The sequence below is a fragment of the Lissotriton helveticus genome, chromosome 8 (assembly GCF_964261635.1).
Source record: "Lissotriton helveticus chromosome 8, aLisHel1.1, whole genome shotgun sequence".
Lineage (NCBI taxonomy): Eukaryota > Metazoa > Chordata > Amphibia > Caudata > Salamandridae > Lissotriton > Lissotriton helveticus.
The window spans coordinates 147,848,038-147,870,327 of record NC_136069.1 but is presented as its reverse complement, the minus strand read 5'-3'; the positions used below and the strand labels follow the sequence as shown (position 1 = coordinate 147,870,327).

The 22,290-nt window shown below is 46.6% G+C and overlaps 1 protein-coding gene across 3 annotated transcripts in view; it reads right to left on the bottom strand.

Annotated features, from left to right (window-relative positions):
• The window catches only part of GTPBP8 (GTP binding protein 8), a 59,183-nt gene that overhangs the window by 25,490 nt on the left and 11,403 nt on the right, over positions 1 to 22,290 (bottom strand). For all 3 annotated transcript variants that reach the window (XM_078656769.1, XM_078656770.1, XM_078656771.1), the window contains exon 2: positions 1,209 to 1,564. In XM_078656769.1, the coding sequence (XP_078512895.1) occupies positions 1,209 to 1,529 (321 nt within the window). In that variant the 5' untranslated portion in view covers positions 1,530 to 1,564. The remainder of the gene's footprint in view (positions 1 to 1,208; positions 1,565 to 22,290) is intronic.

The following is a 22,290-nucleotide window of genomic DNA, read 5'->3' as shown; positions in this document are numbered from 1 at the left end:
GATACCCTAATTCCCACCCCTCACTATCGACGGTGAAAGATCCATCTGAGAACCATCGGCTCTGTGTTAAAGTGCAGTGATGAGAGTGGACTAAGTGTAAAGGGTGTAGTACAGTTAGAGTACTAAGTGGGTCATGAAAAATGCTGGCTCATGGTCAAGTAGCCTTAGTTGTCCACTTTTGCATACTATCTGTCTCCAAACGTGGGAGAGCGTTTTTCATGTAGTTCTTTGAGAGGTCCTCCGAGTATAATATGCTTGAAACTTGTATTGACACAGTATGAAGAAAACGCAGGCATGTACCTACAAACATTTCTACGGTACAGGTAAGTGGCTCATAATTAGAGATGGTGGACCACTGAGACTAACTGGTGTTCGCTTCACTAGTCCTCTCACACAGAAGGGCTGAAAACCTATAATTTGTAATGAGATTTGGGAGTAGAAGATTAACACACATTAGCTCCAAGGCAAAAGAACAGCTTTTGACAGTTCAAGCCACAAGGATACTGCAACACTTGCAAGTTATAAACTGCAGGCCAGATGCCCTCCTGACCTCAATTAGGGACTTGAAACAGTCTGAGCTGTCGCAATTGACCAGGGTGTAAGATTTATCGCATCTGGTAACTACCCCACATGGCGAACTTCAGTGCTTGAAATTCCAAACTGGAGTTTGCCCAGAGTACAGAATTCTGGATCATATTCGTCACTAGGCCCAGAGTAAAACTATAGCCCTCAAGGTTTTCACCTGGTTGTCCATGTTTTAACTTTAACATGATTTTTAAAAATATCATAAGAGTAAAAAAAAAAACGAAATCGTCTCGATTTGAGGTCTTGATATTTTTGAAAATGTTTTATTACTTATGAGGTAACTTAGCAACTATTTTCTATATCTTCAATTTCCAGATGTTCAACCTGTTTTCGTAGAACTGTTCTACTACATAGACTATCTCTTATTGCATTATTTTAGCATCATTTATTTGGTCCTCAAACTACTGGGATTTGGCATCAATACATAAATGGAGTGAAGGAAAAAAGGTGAGTTTGAACAAAGATTGCAACATGTGAGTGAATTGCCAAATTCATATTCTATTCTTAGCACAAAACCACTGGCGCTGCCAATGTCACAATTCAGGCTTACGTTCAGGACAGAGATCAAAAAAGAACAATGGCTCCAACAGGTTGAATTTTATGACTGGTGTGCTGGCACTCACCTCTGGTGCTGCAAGTTCTGGAGTATGGTCCATCCTCACAGCTGATGTTAAATAGTCAATCTCATGTCTTTCTGCAGGTGTGAAAAGTTTTTCGGCTTTACAAAGGTCATTGAAACTGGGATCAAAAATCCTGAAATGCGTTCTCTTCACACTGGGGCTCAAGTATCGCTCTAGGTTTTTGATGGGGAAAAGAACGCCATTTTTTCTACTCTCTGGGAGCTGCAGGACTTCATCCAATGATGCATGGGTGCTGTAATGCCTACAAGCCACACGCTTGGTGTGACTGAACAGCAAGGACGGTATTCTCAGGAAAACGCCCATGTTCCAATAATCATCTTTAGGTATCCATTGGACTCCTTTGAAATTAGCCAAAGGAAAAACAAATTCAAACAGTGGAATGAAACTACAGTGAGCACACAAGAAGACACTTCTACATATATTCATAGGCCATATCAGGTGCAGTCTTACATCAGTCTAGCTTACCTTTTCATGATGAAAAAAACCTGGCCATCACCCCTTGTCAATCACATATTTTGAATTTTATTTCCCACACAGTTAGGTCTGGACATAGAGTATAAGATATTTGTACTGTGCAATTTATGTTTTTTCACAGTGATTTACATTTTAAATGACATTTGTTTGTATTGGCTTGCAAAGGGCATAAGGCAAACATGGTGAGGAATTGTTTTTATGGTCTGGCTTGTCAGTGCACCTGTTGCCAGTTATGTATGTGAGCATCATCAAAGAGGGCCAATGCAACCCCTCCACGCATGTTTTGATGGGGAAGACATTTTGTATTTCCACAAAAAAGTGCTTGCCTTCCACACCACTGAGCTACCGAAGGTTGAAGTATTTTTCTTACAATACTTCAAAACTATGGAACTCTCTGCCCCTCTCCCTTCGTCAGGAACCCAATCTCCTTACATTTCGCAAGAAAATAAAAACATGGCTTTTTCCCGGAAACTAGGAAACTAACTAAATAACTAAGATCACACCTTTATCATCTTCAGACCTCCTGTCTTCCCGTGGTTCCAAGCGCTGGGATGCTCTCGGGTAGCCATGCGCTATAAAAGAACAATTTTCATTTCATTCATTTCATTTCAGGAGGGCCACATGACAGAGTGCTATTAAAGTGTCTTAGATAAATAGATAATTCATGGTGTTTCTCTGGCAGCAGCACAGAAGGGAGGAGGGCAGTCATTAACTCACATGGAGGTTTAGGTCTGGCTTGACAGTGCAACGGTCACCTGACCTTTTAACCTACAACAATATTATTCTTCAGTTCTTTGCTTCTATACAATTACATATCCATTCCCATGCTATTTTCTTGTAATGCTTCACATTACCATACATAATACCTTTGAATCCAGACCTATTGGCATTGCTAATGCTTCTTCCACTGTAAGACCTACAGAATTTTGGTGAATGCAGCGGCTAGAATAATTCTGCTGCTGGGAAATAGATAAGAAATGATTTGTAACAGGAGTTTTGCACTTTGGTTCTTTTATAGATCTATATATTCACCCACATGCATCATTGTAGGAATTTGCGATTCCTAAATTGCGAAAATTAAGGAATCGCAATTTAGGAATCAAACGTTTTTGCGATTTCTTAATTTTCTGTATTTGCGATTCCTTATTCGCGAATCGCAATTAAGGAATGGCATTACATTGATTCCTATGGGCCTAGAGGCCCATAGGAATCAATGGGAAGGCAATAACTTTTTGCCGATTTTCATTTTGCGAATCGCAATTTGTTAATGCATTTCAAGGGTGCTGAGGGGGGTCCAAAGGACCCCCCCCTGCACCCTTGAAATGTTTTTTTAAGTGCAAGTTTCACACACACATGTCCAAAGGACATGTGTGTGTGTAACATGACACTTTCAAAAATGCTTTTTTGAGCATTTTTGAAAAATTTCGCAAATTAACACGAGGGTCAACCTCGTGTTAATTTGCTCCTCCTATTTGCGAATTCGTATTTTTTTAAACATTCATGCATTGCATTTAAGGAATCGCAAAAATGCGATTCCTTAAATGCAATCGCATTTTTAGAAATCGCAAAAAATTGCGATTTTTGAAAAATTGTTTAATGCATCCCAAAAAGTGATTTTGGAATCGCAAACAGCCTAATTTTACGATTCGCACCATTTGCGACTCCAAAATCGCTTGATGCATGTGGGCAATTGTGCCTAATCACAGCGAATAGTGACTGGAGATGAAAAGTAAAACTTGTTCTCGTAAAGCTGCATATTTTTGTTTCTCAACTTTGGGGCAGGGGTTCGGAATACAACTCATTTTTTTAGCTTGTCCACAAATGAGTTTTTTAAAGCCACATACTTGTGATTATTGAAGCTGTGTGTCTAGCAATGTATAGTTTTGCCCCCTTCGATATCAAACTGAGAAGTATAAATTGCATGTTAATGTACAAAACCCAAGCTGAAAAACAACCTTTGCATGCAGTTTATATTTTTTTTGCAGCATTGCTCATGTTATAAATTCAAAAGGAGTAAACAGACTGCAAAGCAGTACTCTTTCAGTTGAAATCAGATGTGTTGTATGTTGTAAAACTAGCAACAAGTTTAGTATCGTTAATGACTCTACTGTATAGAAACAGTGAAACCATAGTCTTACAAGGTGCATTAATTTTTTTTATTTGTTGAAAATAACAGTTTAGGTTATGCATGTGTGTTTGCGGCATACTTCATTTTTGCAGACTACTGTTAATAAACAGTTTACAATTTATTTATTTATTTGTTAAGTGTGTGCTAATTACTTTCTACAGTCAAATGGATAGCTAAGATATAAGAGTAAAGTAAAGTAAGTTTATTAGCATAGTTAATTAAAACCATTGCAAAAGGTTACACTATAAAATTCATAATCCGTAGTTAAAAACATTTTAAGAATTAGAATAAAATACTGCATTGTGATAATACATGGTCAAATTATGATATTTGGAGCAGTCAATGGATCACGCGTGCTCGGATATCATGGCGAGATTGTCTCTGCTTGTTTCGGTTAAGTCCCCGCCATAGCTCCTTGTCCACTTCCGGTAGCTGTTTCACACACAGTCAGAGAGGAAACTTTAGCTCCGTTTTTTTGTTCGGCCATCCTCAGATATTTTACCAGTCTGCAATTTAATTGGATGTCCGCTGGGTTAAAGCAGGCCAGCACTGCTTGCCTTCTGGTGCGGATCCCTTTCTGGTTAAATTAATCTTTTAGAAATTGAGACCGTACTTGTTGCAGTTCTTCACATAGGCAAATTACGTGCAGAATGTCACCATTCTTGTTGTTACACAGTCTGCAGGCAGCTTGGCCTTTGGTCCTCAACCATGGTGGTAAATGTTGGGTACATGGAAGCATCCCCAGTCTGTACCTTAGGAAATTCATTTTTGTCACCCTCGAGTAAGGCTGATTGAAATATGGTTGTGGGGTGAGCGATTTGTAAGAGCCGAGGGTCATCCAGGCGTGAGATCTTTTCGAGAAGGCTGCCTTGTCCTTAAGTAAGGAGGATAGTTTTATGTTTTTCCAGACCAATTTTTTTAAATTAAGTTGGCCGAGTTGCGCCTCCCATAGTGTAGTACTGAAAATTCTGGACCCGTGTCATAAACCTCGTCGTATCATGACGATTTTGGTATCAGCAGACCGAGAATGACGAGTATACTATATAGAAGCATTTTCGCCGTATTCGAGTGGCGAGATCACCCTGAAATCAGGGATTCCGTTCTGAACCCTCGGGTTCCATTTTGTGTATGGCAGCCATTTTGTGGTTGCCCTCACATAGGCCGATGACTAAGGCCGAATAAGTCTTTTGGGACACGTACACCTTTAGCTGACTTCTATGTGACCTGGGCAAGCTGACTACACTGCCCGAAGCCAAACCTGTTCGGCCAGTTCCTTTCCCAGTGGCCGACCGGGATTAGGATCAAGGTGCCGCATGCCATAAAACACTTCATCGCACACAACTATGCCTAATCTTACACACACCTGTCTCTGTTTCTTGCTTTATGGCCTGCTTTACGATGAGGAGGTGCCCGATTTTATTAGGGGTCCGTTCGATATCTGATGAAAGTATTGGGCCTTGCCGGGAAATTGATTGTGGGCTGGGCGAACTGAAAAATGGGCTTGTCATCATGATTCTGCTTTTTCTTTGTTGTGAAAATATGTGAATGGTCAACTGTAAAATAAGGAATGTTTGCCTAAAGCATAATATTTTGTATATAAAGGGATGGCTGGCTTTGTAAGTTGAGCAGTCTCCTGAGAATATACACCGTGTTGTACTTCTAGGATACCTGTTACTGGCTGCAGCCAATAAATTCGATCTTTGACTTCACCAAGAAGACTCTGTGTTTCTGTAGTCTGGGACAGGAAGGACTCGAAGTCTTAGGGTGTGTTCCCTGGCACCGCTGGGTTCTTAAAAACCCAGTACTTCAGTAGTCCAGACAATTTGGTGGAATCTAAGCCTAATTTAAGGTAGTTTCTTGCTTGGGAAAACTCCCTATGTTGTAAGTTTTGCCAAAGCAGATATTTCAGGGTGTCTGGATTGGCCTTGCTTATCTTATGCCAGGATATGATGTAAGCCCCGTATCTAGCCAAGACTTGTTGTTGAAGGCCGAGAGAGAGGCACACCACGGTCTTTATGTAAGTGTTGTCTGAGCTCCCAAAGTAACCCACAAAAAACAGGTTTCTGTGAGGCATCACTGGCTTATAGTTGGTAGCCTGACACAGGCAGCAAAACATTGAGTAAATAAAGAAAACGCATGTGCTGCAAACACCCAAAACCACAAATATAAGTTTGAAATAAAAAACTTAAAAAATTATCCAAATTAAATTATTACCCTCAAATGTAAGAAGTAAAATGTCACAAAATTAATAAACTGGTGTAGTGATCAAATGTAAAATGTTAAATGTTAATTTAAATGTCCTTACGTAAAGAAAGCTTTCTGGTGCAAAAACTAAAATGTTCCTTTTGCAAAAGGTCACTGGGGGACAGTAGTGCAACAATTACTGGGACTAAACAAGCATTGGCATAGCCAATAGGTCTCGCTCGTGGGACCATATAAGTGTTTAGCCATGCAACACTTGATGTTGTTGCACCAAGGATATTGTGCTGTATAACTAAACACTTATAAGGTTCCAAAGGCGAGACATATTGGCTATGCCAATGCTTGTTTAAGTAGCACCTGTGATTTTAATGGGTGTATGACTACGTTTCCCATTTTGAAAATCTAATGTATTGAAGGGTCTGCTTCAGCGACATCCAATCACGGGGGTCATAAATTGCGACCTTCCAAATTAACATTCATTAGGCGGGTCATTTTCAGACACTCAAGCAATGAACGGTTTACAATGCAGCTTATAGTACACAGGTTGATTAGCAAATTCCCGTTGCAAACCACCCGATGTGCAAGTTGCAGATGCCTGCTATTTGAAAGCTAATGATAGATCTGGACTTCGACCCCTACAGAAAGGAGCAGGTTTAAAAACGTGCCAATCAGACGGATAACCTGTTTACTTAGGTACGATAAACAAGATAGGGATAGGAAACGTTATAAATTAATGATTGACTCCAAGACCTTCAACGTAAGACATTCTCATTAAGATATTCACAGGCTTTCAGCTAATTAGTTACACACACACAAACATGTAAATACAGCTGCTGAAGTTCTCAACAGCATACACAATAATAAACAGCACCCTAATAGGGGACACTTCTTGGCGATACATATAGGTGTGGAGACGTGTACGAAGCATCCATGTCTAAGTCGCACTGCCAATAGCCATTCACACCCACAGACCACTTTAGACAGAACATTAGGCACGTGTACAACACAGCTCAGATATTCCATATAGTTGGTTATTATGCTCAAGCTCACAACTGCACCAACCACAATGGTAAACAACCTGCAACAAAACACAAACAATCCCAGTCTGTGACAAAATCATTGCAAACTGGTCAGTAAACAGCATCAAAGGAAGTGACGAGTCTTCAGACTAAACACCATTGTCTTTAGCTGGGTAAAGATTAGTGTACATTAGACAAAGAAAGTACATATATTTTTGGCAATGCTGGAATCATGCAATTTGCGGAACATGGCGTTTTTTTCGCGTCGTTATGGATTTGCTACGTTTCCTGCATTAGCCATCATCTGCTGCAGAATCTACCCATTTTAACAAAAAAATGCTTCTAGCATCAATGAATCAAGAATTAGAAAAAACATGGCAGGTAGTACCTGCTGCTGTGCAGTAGAAGAAGCTTCGCCGAGTTTGCCTGGTACCCTTTCTGTTGCTTGTTTCTATATTTGGTGGTTGAACTGGTACTAATGAGGCAAAACCTATGCCCACTGTTGAGAAGTTGAAAATCAACTTAATTAAATAATGCTTTCACAAAATGTGCAGCATAATATTCGATGAGGTACATTTTCGGTTCATTTATAAAAGTAACACATTCTGAGCCAAAGTCACGTCCCCAAAGAGGAGGGGGGTTCCTAAGTTTTCGTAAAATGGCTTAAGACATTTTTTTTTTTTAAATTAATTTGGTGTTTCCATGTCTCAAGTTAATTTGCTGAGTGAGCAAGCGCAAGTAGAAAAAAATCAATGTTTTTGTCATTTTCCTCTGAATTAGGCCCAGTTAAACAGCTGCCTCTGCCAATACAGGTTCACCTGGCTGACTCAGTTCATTGTTCAGCTTTGTATTCATGCAGGTTTTGGTGGCTTCCCTGTGTGTGTGTATGTGGCTGGTATGATGCCCGCTGCATGTTGTTCTGTCCTCCAGACCACACAGGAAGGTGCGCAGGGCGGCACGAGGCAGCGGTGCAGACCCAGCTAGATCAGGCATCAATCATGACTATATAGGGCTGTGTGGAAAGGATGCAGAGATGGGAGTAACTCGGGGACTCTGAAGGGCCGCAGCCAAGGCCTTAATTCTTTCTTCTTGGCTCCGTAGTCTGCTGATAGTGCTCGTTAGAGTGAGAGGTTTAAGGGGGGTGACTGGTGCCCTGCTCAAGCAGCTCGAGGGGAACACGGAAAGCATAACTGTATAAGGGATGGTGCCGGCTGCTGCCTTAAAGATGGAGTGAAATCGCTGCAGCGTCCTGCGAGTGATGGGTGTGCTCGTGTTGCTGGTCACTGCATGGAGGGAACAAGCCTGGGAGTGGTGCGTGCGAGCATGCATGCATGCGAGCGCAGTCTTCTCATTTTCAAGCACTGCACTCGTGCTTGTGGCGGGCCTCCGCTCGCTCCCGCAAGGTGGATGCCTCCACAAGTACAAGAGTGTGCTTGAAAATGAGCAGAGCGACGGCTAAAGGCCCTCCTATGCAGCGCATACTTGCTGCGTAAGCGAGACCTAAAAAGCAGCAGACCCCTAGCAACTCCTTCTGGTGAAGAATGGTTTATAGAAAAGAAGGCCTTAGGTCTACTCCCTTGAAGCATTGCTCAAAAAGTGTAGTTCGCCTTCAGACCCTAGACTACAGATGCAGGAGGCAAACCTCAGCTTCTTCTGGTTCACAGAAAAATATCCAGTTCAATGTCTACAGCAAGCAACAAACTCCTTTGTATACACACTTTCTGCAGGCTCTCCCTAGTCATGGGGCGTATTCCACAGGGACGCAGGTCTACTGACAGGACCTTGAGCCATTCAGAGGTTATGCAGCACGAGCAATGGGAAATATCTTATAGTGAGCGATTCATTATAGAGCTGTAGGTTGCTGTCTCCACAAGGCTCAGTAAAGCCGATGGAAATGATTCTGTGCTGCAAGCAATGAAAAGAGGTCTTATCCTTATCTGTGTAGGCAGTTCACGCTTTGGAGTGTAAATCGAGTGCACTATTGTATTGTCAGAGCTTAATTTGTAAAAATATAAGTGACAGGGCCCTTGTCAGGAGGCCACTGCTGCTTGCTCCACTCGTTGCCTCTGCCAGAGCTGCCAATGGTAGTAACAACACCCTACTAAACTTCCCAATCTTAGCCCTCACCTCACCCTCTGAGTATCTAGCAACATTAACAAAGCGTACGTAAAATGTACGACATGTAAAATGATTTTTAAAAGTTCTCCCAGTTTAAATTTCACCTCTCTGGAGATATTAATTCCGCTTTGATTTTAAAATTAAGAAATTGATTAAACGTTGTGCATTTTATTACTAAAGAGGACGAGAGCTGTCATCAAAATAAAAAATCAGACTAAATCCTGTTGATTTTATCTGGAATACATGTAACGGCACCCTATTCACTCCTCAAATAAACTATAGCCCTGTATCTTAAAAAACAAGTGAACTAAAAGCAGGACAAGAACGACACCAAGCTTACATAGGGGCTGATTACGATGTCGGTCAGAGAGGCTCCGAACGGGATTCGGATTTTCCTAACCCGTGTCGGAACCTATGTATCTGACCAACTCGGAAACATTTCCGACTGACCGATTATGATGGAAAGGTAACCGTTCGGTCTTACTGACTCTGAACCGACTGGCATTCGGAGACTCCGCGTCGGTCGGAGCCAAATCGTTTAGGTCTATGGACCACGTTTCCGACCAACGTATTACAATGTTGGATTCGGCCAGCCTTTCCGAATCGGTCTGTGCGACACAAAACGGCTGTCGGAAACTGATTTTGGTGGCCCTCAGCAGGACCCCCCCACCCAGAGGCCTCCGGTTGGGGCCAGTGGGGGTACCCATGGGACCCCTCTTACAACCATGCACAGTGTGGTAGGCACCATAGGGTGCGCGCCACAGGGTGCAAGGTTTTCTACAACCACCCCTTTTTCGGTCGAGCCTGTCCCATTCAGCAGGAATGGATAGGATCGAATTCAAGTGCTTGATCCGACTCTAGAAACCACTGGCATTTCTTCACAGTGCATGTGAGGTCACGTGGCCACAAAAGCGGGTCACGTGACCACACAAGCACGCGCATCTCCCTAATCCGCCACCCACGGCCGTCCTTTCTGCCCACCAGCACTTCAGTTCCGTCCCTCCTCCCCCGGTCTGCGTGTCCGACTCTTCCAGGTGCAAATATCACAATCCTATTCGATGCTCCTTATAAACATTCCATGATGTGCCGTCTAGCGTTTCCTTTCATTTCTCCTCCCCCTCCCCAGCCCGTAGCAGCACTCCTCCCACACCAGCACCTCCCCCCTCCCACACCAGCACCTCCCCTCTCTCTCCCCGCAAACACCTATCTATGCCTGTCCCTGTCTTACTGTCCAATTGCTAGAGAGTCTTTACTTCTTTTCAGGATCTGCGTGTCCGACTCTTCCAGGTGTAAATATCACAATCCTATTCGATGCTCCTTATAAACATTCCATGATGTGCCGTCTTGCATAGCATGCAAACACCACATCAGTGCATTTAAAAATACATTTGTAGAATAATAAATATGATGAAAACATTGTAGTCACGGGATAATGACTTCTCCGGTATTTACTTAACAGACGAGCCCAGGCTTCCGAGGAAGGGCTGGGCTCACCACTGCTCCCGCGGGGGAGCGTCTCCCCAGGCAAAGAACAGTCCCTTCTGGCCGGGATACACCGAGAGCAGACAGGGCCGCGGCGGGCGAGCGGCCATTCACCCCGCGGACCTTAAACACGGCCATCAATCCACCGGAGACGAGCAGAGGCAGCCCCGACACTGAAAGAGTGCCGCCATGCACACACTGCAGACAGACACGCACACACGCACCCAGCAGATAAGACATAGCACCACACGCAGCCGATAGACCCCACACATGGCAAACACACACACACACACACACACACCCCCCCCCCCACAGCAGACAGACACACAGGAGAGATACAGACGCAGGCATATAGCAACAAGCATTGGCATAGCCAATAGGTCTCGCTTGTGGGACCTTATAAGTATTTTGTTTTGCAGCACAATATCCTTGTAACTAAATACTTATAAGGTCCCACAAGCGAGACCTATTGGCTATGCCAATGCTTGTTTCAATGGGAGCCTGTGTTGTCGATCGGAATGCAGGCTCCCATTGAAGTCAATGGGAGTCCGACCGAACAGTGTTTGAAAACATCATAACCAGTCGGTCTGACTCACCGAACCTGTGTCGGTCAGAAACGATTTTGACAAGGAATTGGTCGGAATGCTTTCCGACTGTCATTGTAATGAGGCCAATAGTTTTAATCAAATAGGTTAATAAATGGACTTTTTAATTTCTCGCACTAGTAAGTACTTAACTAGAAGATATTAAAGTGGTTAGATTTCTTGAACAAGCAAGACGCCCACACTACTAAACACTTGCATGTGAAATTAATGTAGATAAAGCAAAATAATAATATTTAAAAACTGTATTTTATTCATAACTAGTATTGAGGTACCGAGTTCAGTTTTACAACTTAAATAACTTTATTTAAATGTTTTAACAAACATGCACTTTATGCATAACGTACATTGGCTCTGTTACTTTTGTCAACACTCGTTTATAGTTCTTCAACTTAAAGATAACAATTACTCTTGTCACAATCCACCTTCTTCTCTTTTTACTACACCGTAATACCGTAACAACAACCGTCTTCGTTGCTATCAAAATGGGTGGAAGCTGTTAATAAAAGTATGTTTGTGTGCATTGTGGCGTTAGTGCTGGGGCGAGGGTTTCCTATGTCCGCAGCAGACCTGGGGAATTAAAAACCTTTTAAGATGATGTATATTTTTGTTACGCACAAAAACACATACAAATGAAAAATAAAAACAGCTCCTCGAAGCAATTATAAGTGAAAAGTTGTGCTATAATAAATAACACAACAGCTAGCCTTAACATGCCATAAAGCACTATTACTTAATACCAAGACATACTACTCGAGTGCATACACTATAAACACTAATTTGTATGGCACAAACAGAAAGACATCTCTTGTTGGATGCGGTGTCCACTTGTAAAAGATTTACGGACTTTGGGGCAAAGTTGTGATTACACATACACCTGATGGCCCCCAGATGTGATCATTATTTGAAGTAAAAGTGGTAATTAAACCTGGCCAATGGTTTAACAGAGACAGCAACACAATGAGTGAATAGATGCGTAGAACTTTTATATAGTGCATTACAAAACAAATGCTGCCTCTAGGAGTTAGGTGAAGGATGAAGTTAATACAAGGCGCTGCATCTAACAAATTGACTGTTGTGTGATATTTTTGACGCTCTGAGCTCTTACGCAACAAGATAGGTCAGAAGGTGCATGTGGCAGAAAAGAGTTCCATAGGGCTGAGGGAGGTCTGTGGTCTACACCCTTCAGTATCTTTGCGTTGGTCTTTTGTATAGCATCAACATGAAGGGAAGCACATTTGATATATTTTCACAGCAAGAGACTCATCTTTATTGTTAGTTTAATTTTCTTCGACTTCTCATAGATCCAGCAATTTATAAAGGTTTATAGCCAACATGTGTTTCGGCCATTAGGTGTATTAACCATTGACTTCCTCAAGGCTCAACTCTAATTATATTTGTGCACACTTTGCAAGTAGAAGCTGTGTCCAGCAACTTTAACCTAGTATGTCACTTATACGTTTGCATCCTTATTACCAATTAGAAAGGGATTGGAAATCAATTCATCAAAAAGGAAAAAACTCCAACACGTGTCTGTAATCAGTGTATATGGAACACTGATTACAGACACGAGTTAGAGTACTGAACAATTAATTAAAACCTCATGCTAAGGCACCTTTTCAGGCCTTCTGATCTATCACTCGCCAGACACGCAAACTAACTTGCATGCGTCCTGGGGCAGGTGATGGTGCCATTTATCACTCACTCCAACTTCACTATCTTAGGGGGTTTCATTTTTTTTCGAGAGGATTCCTCCATTAAGGATTCCACCTCGCTGAAGGAGCACATGGGTAACTCTGGCTTCTTTCAAATCTCTGCCACCCACAGTGCTGCTCACATTCTGGATGGTATTTTTACCAACTCCACAGATCCCTATGTTGAAGATATACTTCCACTTATTTCGTCAGATCATTAGGTGGTGTGTTTTACGACTTCTTTACCCCAACTGACAATCAGTATGGAACAACCATAATGCAGCCCTCAAGCCTCCAGAAAGTGGAACAAGATCATTCTTGAAGAATTACAGCAGGCCCTTTTCAGCACTGCATTGGATACGGATCCCACTCTTTAACCATCCGGTGGGAGCTTACACTGGCTGGCTTGTGGCTGCCTTAGACACCTATGAAGGTTAAATGCCCCTCTAAAAGTACAATATCGGCTGCCTGGTACTCCAAAAAATGAAGATATCTGAGACAGCAGTGTCAGAGACAGGAGCGAAAGTGGCGCTCTGATTTAGACCTGAATGAGAAAGTTAAGCGCAAGGCTTTATGCTCCAATTCTTTGCGGATTTCAAAACAGAAATCGGAGCGGTTAGGGCTGCCTTCAAACAGAAATTGTCAGAACTTCGACACGATCTGAGGCAGAGAGTGGATTCACTGGAGACAACCCAGGATGAGCATGCCCTGGAACCGGAAGTATATGTCGCTCACCTGGTGACAGTTCTGGAACAACTCTAGGAAAAACAGGAGTACTTAGAATAGTTCCCGGAGGTGCAAAGCCAGCATAGGAGGTGTTCCCTGGGGGAAGGAAAGGGATAACAACAGACATACATACAGAGTCTGGCATAGAAAGGCACTGCGTGAATAACACAGCCCTGGTCCGTTGCGCATAAATCAAGCACACAGGGCGGCCCAGGCAGCAAGACCTGAAATGGGATACTTCCTCCCAGATATATTGGTCTACTTCCATCCATCGGAAGCACTCCTTGGGCAGCGAGGAAGGGGGGCCCCATATGCTACAATAGAGATGAACTGCAAATCTAATAGAATTTATCAATGGTGACCTACCGCCTTCCTGTGGGCCAACAATGTATGCTACAGATGGGGCCACCACTTCAGGCTTATTTTCAAGTGGCAGGGCAAGGAATAGGCTATCAAGTAGATCGGAGAGGCCTGGCAGGTTCTGGGCCTCCAAACTCCCCAGAGAAAGCAGACTGCCTTGTAGACTTGTCTAAATCCTCGGACCAGTGTGGACAACAGTTGGGTGCAGACACACCTGGAGGAGCCTGAAGACAGAGGAGATCCTGGCGGATCACCGGGCAGTGCTGGAACAGGTCCAAAAATTGAGTTGGGCTGGGCCGCCAGGCTACCCGGATGTGCCTCCTCCAGCCCCTAAGCAGGGACCTGTGTTTGCTTTAGAGGAGACACCCGCCACCGAGGAGGGGTAAGGCTACAGAGGGAAGACAGATTTATATTCCTAGATCAGGCTACAGCTACGGCCTGGTGCCGACCTTTCATCCCGAACACTTTTATAGGAACTCTTGTGAGATGCAAGATCTGAATGGGCACTGTGCTGTGGTTCAGGGACCCACCCAAGGGAGCAGTTTGTCTTACATGCTTTTAGTCATTAGATGTTTCCCTGTTACTAGATTTTTTGGGGGTGTAGGGGTGGAGGTTAGGAGATGGAAGGAAGGTATCATCTTCTAAGACCTACACAAACGACACGGCATGAGGATACTGAGCGGGGTAGACCTATTGAGATCCCATGCACCTCCCAATGGCTGCCACACTAACACTTTCCACATACAACATCAGAGGCCTCAATAGCCCCCTTAAGCGGAGATTCATTTTGCATTTATTGACCCACCTAGACACAGACATAGGCTTTCTTCATGAGACCTGCTTCTTGAGGGAGGATCAACCCAGATTGGCCTCTAAGCTCTTCCCAAAACAATTTCACTCACCGGAGGGGAAAAAGACCGCGGTAGGGGATATGGATCTACAAGCAATGCACTTTCATGGTCTGAAATCTGCACAAAAGGTCCCGTGGGGGTCATTCAAAAGTAGAAAGATCATCCGTAGGTATCAGGGCTCTCTCATTAACTTAACATCATTCCATATCAACTTGATTGAGTGGAAACATTACTACAGAAAACACAGTGCTAGGCAAAGTAAGAATTTCCATCATAAATGTACTGTATTCATACATATACAGAATGGTTCGAAATATGTGCATGTGTAGTGCAGACGACGCAGTGCTAACATGTGATCATATTTACAATTAAACACACTATACAATCCCCAATGGTTGTATGATCTTATTGGCTCAAAAAGGCATAGGGGAGTTATACAAAATTTGTAATCCCTTCTTATTACAAAACATTATCACACGTCATAACCACAGTCTAAACCATCTTGTAAACTGGTGAGTAATTCAGTGCTAGGGCGGGAGAACCCTGTGCTCCTCACTCCATCCTGCTGCTACATTGGCCGATTGTCTCTGACACTGGTAGAGAAAGGGCGGGCTGCTAGGTGGCCATAACAGGGACACTGTGGTGAGCCCTACTAATAGTGGCCTCGATCTACTGCCCGAATGACAGACAAGATCATTTTTTGACAGATACACTTCGTACACTGACACCTTGGTGGAAAGCGCCACTGGTGGGGGGCAGGAGGGGATTTCTATCTGGTTCTCGGGGCAGGAGTAGATGCAGACAACACCAATTGGGGGAGTGAGGGTCCACGATTCTGTCACCTGCCGGTAGGGGTCTCCTGGAACACCTTAGGTTATTGGATTTCTGGAGGACTAGACAAAATTTCGGTCGAGATTGTTCACATAAGACCTGCGTTAGATTGGATAACCTCCGCCTAGAAAAGAGACTGCTGCCCGATCACATGGATGTGGTGCAATACCGTCTCACACTGTCGGACCAGCCTATGGCAAGTTGTTCATTAAGGGGTTGGCATCACAGGAGAAAGGCAACACAAGGTGACTACATTATTCCCTGTTGCGCAACCCGGTGATGATTGCAAACATCAAAGTAAGGATAGCGAACTACATCACCCACAACAATAACGTGAAGGTGGCCAGATTATGGAACGCATTGAAGGCTGTGCTGGGAGTCACCTTCATCTCCAAGGCAACCCACCTCCGAAAAATGCAAAATGCCTTGAAGCTAAGTGAACAGACAAACTCCAGATACTAGAATAAGACCCCAAATACACTTGCTCTCAAAAACTCTGGATGAAAATCCTAATGGAAATGGGCCAAATCAGGACCCTAGAATACAACAGAGCAGCAAACTTGCTCGCCCAGCTCGATAATAAACCAGGCAAGCTCCTAGCTAATCTACTGCAGGCACTTAGATCTAAAAATCTTATAGCAGTATTCCACTCATCATACAGACGGGTACATGCCTGGGATGTGGATAAGGCACAATGCTTCCACACATTACACCAGGGAACCAACTGACGCCCGAGCGCAAGACGCACCCACAGCTGCACTAACCCAACTGTCATGATCAGATAGGGAAGACCTGGAAAAGCCTACAGCTGAGAAGGAGATACTCCAAGCCATATTAAAACTACATCTCTCCAGAGTCCAGGGTGGGTTCACAGCTGCTATTTACCGTTGTTTTGCGCCCTCCCTCCTTCCGCTACTGTACAAAGTCTTCAAGGACATGGTAGACTAGGGTCGGATGACACCCTCCATGACTGAATCCATTATCTCCCTGGTCCCCAAACCTGGTAAAGACCCCCTCGGAATGTCACTCCTACCACCCATAGCATTAATTCATGTTGATGTGAAAATATTCACAAAGATCGCAGCCATATGGCTGCAGTTGCTGATGAAGGAGTTGGTCCACCCTGACTAATCAGGGTCATTGCAGAGAGGGAAGCGAGGAACAATGCTAAAAACAAAAATGTTCCTCCTCCTGATCATTTTAGCCACAGGGACCAAGCAACCACTCCCTGTCGCCCTGGATGCAGAGAAAGCAATCAACTAGGTGGACTGGGAGTTTATGGCAAACATTCTGCGGTTGATGAGAGTGGGAGACATTTTTGAGAAATGCCTTTTGGCTGGCTAACAGTGGCCAAAAGGGAGGAACCATCTTAATGGTCTCAGTTCACTCTGGATTACAATTGAGGGAGGCACGATACAGGGGTGCCCCCTGTCGCCTCTGCTTTTCACACTCACATTGAAACCACTGGCACAACATATTAGGACTAACCATCTCACTGCAGGCATTAGGTTTGGCAAGACTTTAATCTTATGATGTTCGCAGACAGCATCCTCCTCTGCATTATGCTCCTACCCAGGTTTCCCTTGCAGCATGTACTGGATGCCTACTGGAAGGTCTTGGGGTTTAAGATATCCAAATTGGAGCTACTGAACACCTCTACCCCCTAGCCAATTTCTGAAAACTTGAAAACCTAATTCCTTTGCAGTGGGCATCATTTCACATAAACTATCTGGAACTGGCATTGACCTCCACGCTTTCCAAAACAAAAGACATTCACCTGCAACGGTTGTGGCGGGGTGTGAGACTGAGCTAAATAGCTGGAAATACAAAACTTTCTCTCTTTAGGTGTATAGCGCATACAAAGTGATGAGTTTACCTAAGATTCTTTACAACATCCAGACTCTGCCTCTCCAAATGTTATCTTACTGACATGAAGGTGATATGTAACACATGTGTGTGGAAGGGAAAGAGAGAGCACTTGGCCAGAGAAGAATGCTTCTAGTCCAAAGCAACAGGGAGGGTTGGGGGTCCTGGACCTTGCCAGTTATTATGCTGCAGCCCATCTACGATACCTAATCTACTGGACATGTGGGGAAACAAGCAAGGGGTGGGGCATGATTGCCACATTATTGAGGTTTTGGAAAATCCCCATGCAACAGAAGCCACATTGGACAAGAACGCTTTACTGATCCCTGGTCACGTGAACAACACTGGAGCTATGGGAAAATGTAGCGACAAAGGCCGGACTCAGGCCCTTCCTGTCCCCATTCACCACCTTGTGGGGCAAACCGGAGTTTCCTCCCAGCATGGACAGAATCCAATTTCAGACATGGCTGGGGAGTGGGTGCAAGACACTCCGAGATATGTTTGGCTAAAGGACGATAAAAACCTTTGCCCAATTGCAAAACGAAGTTGTACTACCTGAGTTCGAGCACTTGTACTACCGACAGGTACGGCATTGGCTCTTGACCCCAAACATGAAACAAGGGGCCATCAGACCGTAGACCCCATTTGAAAACTACATGGCGTAGGAGAGTAGGGTCTGCTTCCTATAGTCACCCCCACTTTTTGCTGTGATTCACTGGTTTTTCGACTTTAGTGTGGCTGTGGGCCTGCTAATCAGACCCACAGCCCAGCTGTTCTCTCTCTAAATAAATTTATACCATGTACTTTAGGTACATACCTAATTGGGTAACCTTTGTGAGCCCCTGTATAGTGTACCATAGGTACCCAGGGCATAGGTGCATCCAAGGCCTACCAAGGGCTGCAGCATGAATTATGCCCCTGGCTGGCCATCCAAACTGACACCACAGGCTGATCACTCTTGGGCAAGGTTTTGTAATCACCCCTTGCTTAGGTATAGTATTCCTATATCTACCCTTATATATAGACACATATAAACCTATAAGTCACTCCTCTGGCAGGCCTTGACAATCCTGAAGGCAGAGTGCTTGGTTTTATGTGAGATGGTTGTTGGACAGGCCACATGAAGGGCTCGCTCCCTCCCCGCAGGACAGGGCCCGGGCCACCGTCAGCACCATTGCCCGGCCCAGCCGCCATCTTGGACACGGCACCACGCGGCCGTGCGGCCTCAGCCCGACCCCAACCCTGGGCCTGGCCAGGCCCCGACATCCCGGCACCACCCTCCACCCAGGAGGTGAACGGCCCACTTGGCAGGTCAATGGGAGTACGAAGTGTCGATGGCTCTCCCCCGCCAGGTGCCGAGCACCCCCAGCCTCCTCGGGCGCTGGCTCCACCCCCCTGCTGGGTGTCTGGACTCCCTCATCCCAGACCTCCCGACCTCCAAGAGCGAGGGTCCGGACATCAAAGGGCGCCAGACCTATAACTGAGGCAGCCCCAGGACAGGAAGGCAGTTGTATCCTGGAGTCGAGAGACACCGCGACGAACTCATCCTTGACGGACTGTTGGCGCTGCCACAGCCCTGCCTTGTGAACTATTGCCCTGCCTGCTGGCGCTGCCGCGGCCCTCTGCAACCTTCATCCTCGTGGGACCTGCTGGCGCTGCCGCGGCCCTCTGCAACCTTCATCCTCGTGGGACCTGCTGGCGCTGCCGCGGCCCTTTGCAACCTGCACTCTCGTGGGACCTGCTGGCGCTGCCGCGGCCCGTTGTAACCTTCATCCTCGTTGGGACCTGCTGGCGCTGCCGCGGCCCGTTGCAACCTGCATTCTCGTGGGACCTGCTGGCGCTGCCGCGGCCCGTTGTAACCTTCATCCTCGTTGGGACCTGCTGGCGCTGCCGCGGCCCGTGCCACCTACGACCTCTCGGGACCTGCCGGCGCTGCCGCGGTCTGACCCCTCCGAACACCGAGCTCGAGGATTGTGAGCTATCACCGTTACACACCCGTACCCGTGGGTACCAAGACTGTCCCGCTACCCCCTTCCCTTACTAGAGACTAGAATTGAGAGGATCATCGTGTCCTGATTGCCTTGTATCGTACCACTCTACTCCCAGAAGTGCCTATAAAAGGTGTTACCCTGAACTTTGTGTGGTGTCCATCTGTGGGGGGGAAGTTACCTGTCTGTGCGATCACTGTGCTCGGCCGACCCTCCAGGTCCCCGTCTAACATTGGTGGCTAGCGGCGCGATCCGAACCAACGCGTACCGTACAGACAGTAACTCACCCTACGACTAAAACCACAATGACGACCAAAGAGAGCGGATCGGCAGAGAAGTTCCAGATGGAAAAGCTGGAAGAATACAACCACCGAGAGCTCAAACAATTTTGCATGGACTTAGGCATTGCTACCACCGGGCTAAGCACAAAAGAAGACTTCAAAAACGCCCTAGAGGCCTGGACAGAGACAAATACCGCAACCCCCCGGGACCCCGCAGCCCCGGAAGTCAACACCACCCGGACGGAGGAACGGAGAACAGGCCCCTCCCATGAAGAGATCCAAGAGCGGGAAAAAAATAGATTACACGAGTTAGACTTGGCACGACTCAGATTAGACGGAGAATTGAAACTGGCGGAACAAAAAATAAACTTAGAACACTTACGGCTCAGAGAAGAGCGAGAGGAAAAACAGAGACAGAGAGACCTCGAAGAAAAAAGACTGGCATACGAGCACGAGTGCAAACTAGCGGAGATAGAAATGCGCAAACTGAACAAAAACCTAGGGGTGCCCGAGCAACCGCACTCCCCGGGTCCTCCGAGCAGAAGGTCCACATCCCCAAGGATGTGGTCCGAGAATATCACCGGAACGACGACATACAGCAGTGGTTCAAGGCCTATGAGATTGCCATGACCGCCCACCGGGTCGCTCGAAGTGACTGGGGAGCCGGTCTATGGGGGAGATTCGTCAACGAGGGTCGTGATGCCCTGCTGCAGCTTCCGGACCATCAAATGACGTCCTATGACCACATGAAGGCCGCCCTCCTCAGTCGATATGGACTTACACCCGAAATGTACCGCCAGAGGTTCCGCAACTGCACCAGGATCCCAGGTACGACGTGGTTGGAATACGTGAACTATTTCAGCCGAGCCTTCGAGGGGTGGATCAAGGGTAACAACGTAACCACTTACGAACAACTCTTCAATCTCATTGTGTGGGAGCACCTCTCCAACAACTGCTTTGTCGAGCTCAGGCAGCACCTCCTCGACAGTAAATTGACTGAACCCCGGCAGCTCGCCACCGAGGCTGACCGGTGGGAGAGCACCCGAGTGGGCCGAATGAGCAGAACAGAACCAACCAAGGTCACCATCGTCCCCGAGGAGGAGGAGGAGGCCCGGGCCGGGGCAGAGACGCCGCCCCGGCCGCACCCACTAACGCCACCCCGGCCCCAGCAGGCCGGGGAAACCCCCCGATGCGCCCGGGGTTCCGAGCTAACGTGACGTGTCATCGATGCCAGCGAGTCGGCCACTATGCCAGTGACCCGACCTGCCCGAAGAACCAGGCCCCCGGGCCCCGCCAGATGGCGGCCGCCGCCCTGGGAGAAGAACAAGTCTCCGAAGACACGGAGACCTATGAGTCGGAGCAGTTCGAGTGGGAACCCGCCGCCATGACCCTGGCATGCCTAGGAGGAAGAGACATGGTCCCGCGGACTCCCCTGCCCGCCAACACTCGGAAGTACAGCCAATGGGTGAGCATCAATGGGCGCAAGGCCGAGGCCCTGCGTGACACCGGGGCCAGTGTGACGGCTGTCCGCTGTCACCTGGTGACCCCAGAACAAATCCTACCAAACGTACTTTGCCCCGTCCGATCGGCAGATAACTCGGAGAGCCTGTGTCGGATGGCCTGCGTCCCCTTCGAATGGGGAGGAGTGTCCGGCATGCTGAAAGTAACTGTCCGTGACGATGCCCCCGTAGACTGCCTCCTGGGGAACGATCTCGAGAGCTCCCCGTGGGCCGCTGTGGAAAGAAGAGAGCATCTGGGGATGTTGGGTCTCCCGGACTGGGCGTGCGTAACCACCCGGTCCATGGCCACCCGCACCATCCCTAGACCAGAAGAACCAGAATGGGCAGCACCTCCGCCCTCGATCACTCCAGAAGAAGACTTCCTCCAGACCGACCACCCGGACCCCACCCCAGAGGGGTCCACACAGCCCCCCGAGCTTCCCGACCTGGCTCAGTGGCGTCAAGAAGGGGGGCCCACCCAGGAACAATTCCGGCAGGAGCAAAAGACCTGCCCCTCCCTCGAGGGATTGCGACAGCAAGCGCTCGCCCAGAGCCAAGGAGACACCACCGGGGCCCACTGGGTTTATTGGGACAATGATCTATTGTACAGCGAACAGAAAATCGCAGAACTGGGGGCCGGGCGAGTGCTGGTGGTGCCCCTCCACTTCAGAGACTTCCTGTTGAACCTAGCCCATGATGCCCCCCTGGCCGGGCACCTGGGCCAAGACAAGACCTACCACCGCCTGGTGACTCACTTTTTTTGGCCCAAAATGAGAAATGACGTATCCAACCATTGCCGGTCCTGCCCGACCTGCCAGGCCAGTGGGAAGAGCGGCCGCAAACTCAAGGCACCCCTACAACCATTCCCCGTGGTGACCACCCCGTTCGAAAGGGTGGGAATAGACATTGTGGGGCCCCTGGACCCCCGAACAGCACAGGGACA